We start from the raw sequence: 8043 nt of genomic DNA on the forward strand, positions 1-8043 counted from the left end.
CTTACACCTTTGTTGAAGGGACGAAAAATATATCATTTCTTTCGAGTAATTCATTTTAACAAATATTTATTGAGATTCCATATAAGTAATATCAATTGCTCTCCCTTACAACATATACGTATATTATATCCTATCCGATCTGAACGGCTTCCATCGTGATATTCCCTTTCTCTTTCAGTACGTAAAGTCACTTTCTAGATTATTTTTAAACGTCAAGTTGCTTCATCATCCAATGAAAGAAAGCAAGAACCGTGAAACTGAAAGTCAATGGTACGCAGGTCGCTTTGATCCATTCCCAGATACTGCAAATTAATGGATGAACGATAGCCGTCCGAATCATTTCGAGGAAACCATATCAATTAACCATTGATTAAAACTAAACGGATTTATAATGAAATGTAATTACGGGCTAATGTATTTACGGATTTCTTTCCGATCACCTGAAGATATTTTTTTTATTTGAAGAAGGAAAAGAAAAAAAACCCTACGAGGGATTATCGAAGATGGTTAATTCGGAAGAAGGTATTTACTTGTAGGGATCGTCGGAAACGGAGAACGGCGACGTCACCGGAATTACTCCACATTCGGATATAATTACCGGCTTGACCGGTTTATCATAGACGTCCGTCTGTGTCAGTTCGATTTTGAAAATTACGCTCTGTCCTTCGATCACCTGTCGAATTCAACATTTTGTTGAAAAGTTACGTATAAAACTGAAGGATATAAATTTTTCTCTAATATATCTTCGTTCTTTACCTTCCCAAAAACGGTATGCTTTCCGTCTAACCAAGGCGTAGCAACGGTCGTAATGAAAAATTGACAACCATTAGCATTTTCACCAGCGTTTGCCATACTAAGGAAAAATGGTCCGGTATGTTGTAAATCAAAGTTCTCGTCGTCGAAATATTTCCCATAAATACTGATAGATCCAGTACCATCGCCATTCTCGATATCACCGCCTGAGATTCGATTTGTTTATATGATCGATTAATGCGCAACGTAGGAATAATTAATGATACCTTGAATCATAAATTTCTTAATAATACGATGAAAGGGCGTGCCCGCGTAAGTTCTCCCATCTATACCGGTCGTAGCTATCGTAAGAAAGTTCTTCACTGTTTTTGGAGCGATATCCCCGAACAAGCCTAAAACGATTCTTCCGGCGGGTTGATCGTCTATCATCACGTCGAAATATACCTTATCGGTGACCGTAAAAGTAGCAGCCTGCAAGAAAGATAATTCTTAAAAGTTAAATTTTCAATTGACGCGTTTATAAACTTTTATCGGTTTCTAAGGCCATATATACTCATAGAAAAAAACAAGTTTTACAAAGTGTCGCTTTGATCTTTCGCAGGCTCTTCTATCGCGGATAGATTTCTATGTGCAAAGCAAATACCACCTTTCTTCATTTTGAATAATTCGACGACGTACAACGAGAGATATAAAATTTCAAACACAATGCTTCTGCAAGGTAGTACGCATGCGCGTACGCATAAGAGAACGAGGGAAACCTTATATCTGATATGTACGAACGCGGGATCACGATATTTGGTCTTTCATTCGACTTTTCTAATCTCATTTTTTCTAACCGTTTAATTCCATAGGGATATATACTTGCGATTGCTTAATCGACCACACGAACGATATAAACGATGACGATTCTCATCAAGGTAGAGATATTTTGATAAAAATGTATCGATCGCGTAAAGGCGATTTTTTACCAAAATGTAATTTTATCTTGACTTTACTTCAAGATCATTTATTTTGCACGAAACGATATGAAATGTTGTGCGTATCAACGAAAGTACATTCACACGACGGAATAGTGAAACCATATAATTGCTGCGACCTATCTCTGTGGAAACCTTCGAGTGAAATGTATGTCAAGAATAAATGTCAAAAGAAAAAATGAACGTGAACATTTAATGAGAACAAATTAATGTGTATCAGGCTAATGGGTAGCAAGCGATTTAGGAAAAATTTATTAAGAATATATCGTATTATCTTACGGAATGGTACCTCGTTGCGTAAAACAAGAGTAACTAGATAAGCAACTGTTAAAAAACACCTCATGATTTTACTCAATGAGTAAAAGCTCAAACACATGGGATCCTATTTACTTTCATTCAGACCGAAAAATAAAAAAAAAAAAAGAGAAATCACAGCTCTTCGCAAAAGTTTTTGTGACGTATATCGAGATGTCACACATCCACCTTAGATATGTACGACAGTTTTCGTTGAACGGTCAACGCGCTTCTGTCCAAGTCAAACTCCACCGAATGAATCGCGTCTGCGCTCATTCTCACGTATGCTTTCGAAAGATCCAATTAGATGAACTTCCCTTCCAATTTCGTTTTACCCTTCGTATTCACTTTTCCATGGATAAGTATCGATTTCATTTCTTATACAAAACAAATTACATGGCATTTATTGTTGCATAGGAAAGTACATTTTGTAACTGATTATTCATTCTTAATAAAGTGCTTAAATATAATAAAATGCGATTTTACTCGCGCGTCATTATATCTAATTAGCAACGAGTAGCTTTATTGATAGAACTGTCGGCATGGCAACGATTGTTTCGTAAATCGAAAGAACAAAACTACTCGTGACAAGTGATCGGATTTTTTAATATTTCAAAAGGTTTTTTGATATAATCTGTAAATACATCAACGATATTCGATGCGAATAAAATGCGATTCATAATATATATTCGTTTTTTTTTTTTCCCCTTAGCATGGCAACAAAAGGTAAAGGCAAAAGAAAAGGATCTTCCAGCGACAATAAGAACAATGGTAAATCTGGCAAGGGAAATAATGGAAAGAAAGGTAAAGGTGCAAGAAGAACAAAAAAAAGTGGTGGAAGAATGAAATTTACTATGGATATATTCAATGAAGAAGCCATGGAGAATGCTTATTATACGTGTCACAATATCATGGATGTTTTAAAATGTCGAGGATTCCCTTGGCCAGAAGCACAAAAGAAAAAGAGGAAGAAGGGAAGAAAGTGAGAATGGCTTTACAAATTTGTATATTGGAACAACGTATGTCTATGACTATCCTCTGTTCTTTTCTCATTCGTTTTCTTCTTTGATTGAAAATTAGTGAAAATTATACACGTATACCTTTTTGCAATCACATTATATACTACATATTATTTGTAGTACGTTAGAGTTTATGAAAAATAAGCTTAATCACGTCTACGATTTGCGATATTCCTGTAGTACTCCTCTACATCCAATTCCGAATGTGGTATCATAAATGGACCATTAAACACACAATGTACAGTTACAGTTTGACAATACGAGAGATTAGGCAATAACTATAAAAAGGAATAATATTAATATAAATCTAATTTTCAATCTATAATGTTACGAATTACTGGATACTCACTTTTGGCGTCAATAAAAAATATTGGGAACTACCTGGCTTTCCTGTTATTTTAACCAGCAGTTCGAAAACTCTCCTTTCGTTAATTGCATCCATTCCCTGAAAATATAATCAACGTAATATATCAAATAAATTCATAGATTTGATTTGAAAAATACCTGATTAATTTCATCGACACAGCGAAAGGGCACTCTAGATAATTCTTGAAGAGAAATCATATAGATTGCAGTTGTTAATGACCTTTCTCCACCACTTTGATGGTGCCTCGTCAATTCCTGTAGCTCGTCTGTATCTCGGAATTTGACTCGAATTTTTAAACCGTACTTATCAAAGTCCATCTGAAAATATAATCTTCAAAATCCAAAATTCTAGGATAATTGTCCTATGGGAATTATATGATACTAACGATATTATCTCCATGACAAAGTGTAACTTCGCCAGCACATTTCATATTTGAAAAATGTGAACTAAAATTCACATTTATTTGTTCGATTAATCTCTCCAAAGGCGATAACCATTTTTCTCGTAATTTAATGGTGTCTTGCGTAATGGATTCCAATTGTAATTTTTCCCTTTCTATGGATTCTTTTAAACTATGCATGTCTGTTTTTATCTCCTCATATTCCCGGTATATCTAGTAATATGTCGTACGATAAGAAGCGATATGAGAAACACGTGTTATAAAATATACATATATATATATATACATATATATATATATATATATATATATATATACACATATAAAATAACAATAATCAAACGACTTTGTTTCTGATACTTTACATTTTCGGCATCAACATTTTGTTTCATACAAAACACCTTGGTTTGCGCTACGGCTATTTCTTTATCTATTTCTTCAATCGTAAGTGGTAGTTTAGCAAATGTTTGATTTATAGGTTTGAATTCCTCATCTTGCGGGCTAAGACCGTTGGTAAGATCTTTAGCTTCGTTGTATGCTTTGATAGCTTCTTGCTTTAACGGTTTGTAATCGAGTTCAACCTCTTTAAACGTTTTCTCTGCCTCGGATAATTTCTCTTTCAGTTCTTGATTTTCATTCTCTCTAGTTATTAAAAGCTGTTTGTACAAATATAATTTTAACTTGGCTTGTTCGTTAATCGTTACATATTTCAAACAATCCTTCAATAATGAATTATATTCTCTGTATTTATCCAACTGTTTATGTACAATGGTCTGCAAAAATAAAGGTGAATAAAACTAATGAGTCCAAATATCGCATTAACAGCACGCATTTTTAAATAAACTGTAAAAACCTGAATTTTTTTATTATGCATCGCAATAATTTCTTCTCTACTCGTTCGTTCATTTTCTAAAATTTTAATCTTTTTATCAGCTATAGATATTCTGTTTCTCAGCGCTTGCATTTGCTGCAGGTTATGTTGGTACTTTGTTCTAGTTTCACGATACATATCTAATTGCTTATTCTCTTTACACATCTTTTCTTCGAATTCTTTTATATTACGCAGAACTTCTTCCCTTTTTCCCTCAAGAAGATTCAATCTAAAGAAATGTATTACTTTCATGATCAGCATAAATGAGTTTATAAAAAATTTATATATCAGAGTATCATAAGTATACCTCTTTTCCATTTGTTCCAATTTATTGGTATCCAATACTATTGATAATATCCCATTTCCAACTACTTGTATCTTTTTAATAGATCTTTGACCAGTATACTTGGACATATTCACAGAATATATATGATTTTCTACAAATGTAAATAATACATAATAGTATGAGAAGTGCGACGAATGACGTGTAATTATTCTCTGTATATTGAAGATGAAAAAGAAAAAAAAAAAAAAAAAAAAAAAATAACGATAGATCTGAACATTCGGATCGTTAATACGTATTACCCACCGCTAAAATAACAAGATAAACTGTGCGGTATATTATCCACATTTTCTTCGACAGCACGCGATCCAACCGGTATATTATTCAAATTATATGATGGTATTAAATACTTCATTATAGCAGATGGCGCGTCAAAGAGCGAGCCTAGATAATACTCAAAGCCGAATCTTCTAATATTTTTTAATGGTATATTCGGTTCCATGTACACTTTTTTGTTAGGATCAGAATGTACCACGTTCACCTGTAATTTCTGCTGATCCCTCAAACACTTTGTCAATAAGTTCATATCCTCTTTATTTTCGCAGACAAAGGCTATTAAATCTCTATGAGGAATTATCCTTTCCAAATATTTAGAATATGTAATATCTTTAACATTAATCAACGTTAACATGGGCTCATATATTTTTTCCCGAAATTTATCTTTATTTTCACGCAACCACAGTACACCTTTGTACGTATCAAGACTTCTTTGCCTTAAAAGCTCCAATCGCTTAGCTTCAATATTAATGGATTTCTGTTCTTCTTTTACAGCTAAAATAGAATTAAATTTTTAATATAATATCACGAAACAGTTTGATCAATTTTTGACATAATAGCAAATCACAGAGGCAAATACAACTTCTAGATTAGTCTTTGATTTAAGTAATACTGAAAAGTACCTCTGATCTCTCGTTCAACTCGTTCGTGTTCCTGCTTGCAAATGATTATCTGATCTGACAATTTACTATTAATATGTTTTTGCTTTTCCAAGAGAGACAAAATTTCTTTCTGTTTTATTTCTAACGTCTCCTCTATATAAGTTTAAAGGTATACACGTTAAATCACATAGAATTGAAATGCATATATATATATATATATATATATATATATATATATATATATATATATATATATATATATGTGACAGACAAATTGCATAAATTACATACCCGAACCAATATCCTTGATCATTAGACTTAAATCATTATCCAGTTTATTTTTTTGCTGCTGCGCAAGATTTATATCCTGATCGCGATTTTGTTCAGCTTGTATTCTACGTGAACATTCGTTTTCAATTTCTTTAATCTCATTTTCAATCTCAAGAATTTTCCTCATTACTTCTTTGGCTTTAGATGTCGTCCCAATGACTCTGTTTGAATTCTAAAAGTACAGGATATTAATGACATTGAGCTTCCTATCCTGTAAACATTTCTATAAATTATGATATATCAGAAGTAATATACTTACATGGTCATTTACTATGTTTTGCTGCATGTTAATGTCCGATTGTATTTTCCGTATCATCTCATTTATCGGCATGAGTTTTGCTTGTACAGATTTTACTTTATTTTCCGCTACGTCTCTCTTCTTCTTTACCTATTTATGAGAAATAAAAATAATTTAATGAAAGATCTGCAAAGATACACAATAATTGGATTTAATATTGAATTTGGAAGAATTACTTCGACCAATTGCTTTCTCTTTTGATCATATTCCATCCAAGCCTTTTTTTGTTTCAATGTCAAAATTTTGTTCTTTATTGCTTTTTTCTCCTTGATAGTACTGACAATTCCCTTCAAATGTTCATATTTTTGCGTTCTAGTTTCTAACAAACGTTGTTTAGTTGCTAATTGTGTTTCTAAATCCTTATGTTGAATACGATACTCCTTCAACTTTATATGATATTTTAATAATATTGGATCACCAACTGATCTTTCCGTGCTTTCCAACAATTCTTGGGCATTCATTTTTGAAAAATCATGAACTTTGTCTTGCGGAAGAAACTGACACAGATTGTCTACCTGGAGGGACGAGCAAAAAAAACGAAAGTTTAATAATATATCATAAAAATATTTCGTTACGTTGAATCCCGTATGGATACCTGAATATTAAAACTATTTGTTAATTCTTGTACAGCTGCGGAAGTAGCAGATTGTCCATTTATCAACCAACATGATTTGCCCTTCTTATCAAATAATCTTGTAATGGTAACAAATTTGGTATGGTTCTCCTTCAATGTAATTTCAATTTTTGCATCGTTGCAACCATTCTTTACATAATCTTTCACGTGTAATGCTCTACCAATAATGTTAGGTTTACCTCCTAAACCAAGTACTATTGCACATACGATTGTTGATTTGCCAGTGCCATTAGGACCAATGATCAAATTCAGATTTCTTCCGGGCTTGACAATAACCTTGTTGTAAGTACTTCAAATAAAAAGTAGAAAAGAAAAAGGAGAAAATAATAAATTAAAAGTAAGAAATCATTTTGATACAATATGGAAATAAAAATTTCAATATTCCTTTGCAAATACTTACACAAAATTTTCAAGATAAATTTGCGTTATTATTCCCTTTTCAATCCCGTTATCTTCCATCGTATTTTTTAAAAGTCGTCACGTTTATAAATTTGAACGGGAAAAGTTTATTCTTATTGCGATCGACTATCAAAGTTGATCTATGAAATGTCCGAGATATCTACATCATTTTCCTTTCTTCGCATTGATATCGCATTGAAAATTAAACTTAAATCGTACATTGTATCAACCAATGCGTTAATAATAAATTTATCAAATAATAATTAATCGATTTAACAGTTAGGAACGAACATAACCATGAATTAAAATTTTCATCGAATAAGATTCATTACAAAACATTCGTTGTGGAAAATAGGCAAATGTTCGATCGACAAACAACGACGTTTAATAACTTATTCTCGATGTAATATTTGAAATATGAGAAATAGAAAATATTTCAACAACGTTTCAAGTCACTTCAAAATTTCTTTTGCCTTGCGC

General features: G+C 32.3%; 3 protein-coding genes across 5 annotated transcripts; 1 reads left to right on the forward strand and 2 right to left on the reverse strand.

Annotated features, from left to right (window-relative positions):
* Window positions 1-49: 49 nt before the first annotated feature.
* On the reverse strand, window positions 50-2730 carry LOC124427048 (peptidyl-prolyl cis-trans isomerase, rhodopsin-specific isozyme-like). 3 transcript variants are annotated; one of them, XM_046969488.1, is made up of 5 exons: window positions 2020-2730; window positions 1020-1224; window positions 757-959; window positions 531-673; window positions 50-302 (listed from the first exon to the last, which is right to left on the reverse strand). In XM_046969488.1, the coding sequence occupies exons 1-5, from the start codon at window positions 2104-2106 to the stop codon at window positions 206-208; spliced, it is 735 nt and encodes a 244-aa protein (XP_046825444.1). In that variant the 5' UTR covers window positions 2107-2730; the 3' UTR covers window positions 50-205. The 3 variants fall into 3 exon arrangements, with proteins under 3 accessions (XP_046825444.1, XP_046825445.1, XP_046825446.1); XM_046969489.1 differs by having other exon boundaries at window positions 2010-2730; XM_046969490.1 differs by lacking the exon at window positions 2020-2730 and adding an exon at window positions 1307-1435.
* Window positions 1691-3020, forward strand: LOC124427049. The gene is made up of 2 exons (XM_046969491.1): window positions 1691-1878; window positions 2737-3020. Exons 1-2 carry the CDS (start codon window positions 1691-1693, stop codon window positions 3008-3010), a joined length of 462 nt encoding a protein of 153 aa, XP_046825447.1. The 3' UTR covers window positions 3011-3020.
* Window positions 3014-8040, reverse strand: LOC124427046 (structural maintenance of chromosomes protein 5). The gene is made up of 14 exons (XM_046969486.1): window positions 7565-8040; window positions 7126-7453; window positions 6707-7045; window positions 6492-6620; window positions 6194-6404; window positions 5924-6055; window positions 5271-5795; window positions 4989-5118; window positions 4664-4910; window positions 4176-4583; window positions 3796-4023; window positions 3548-3727; window positions 3393-3488; window positions 3014-3321 (listed from the first exon to the last, which is right to left on the reverse strand). The coding sequence occupies exons 1-14, from the start codon at window positions 7621-7623 to the stop codon at window positions 3190-3192; spliced, it is 3144 nt and encodes a 1047-aa protein (XP_046825442.1). The 5' UTR covers window positions 7624-8040; the 3' UTR covers window positions 3014-3189.
* Between the last annotated feature and the right edge of the window lie 3 nt (window positions 8041-8043).

This window comes from Vespa crabro, chromosome 9 (genome assembly GCF_910589235.1).
Source record: "Vespa crabro chromosome 9, iyVesCrab1.2, whole genome shotgun sequence".
NCBI classification, from domain to species: domain Eukaryota; kingdom Metazoa; phylum Arthropoda; class Insecta; order Hymenoptera; family Vespidae; genus Vespa; species Vespa crabro.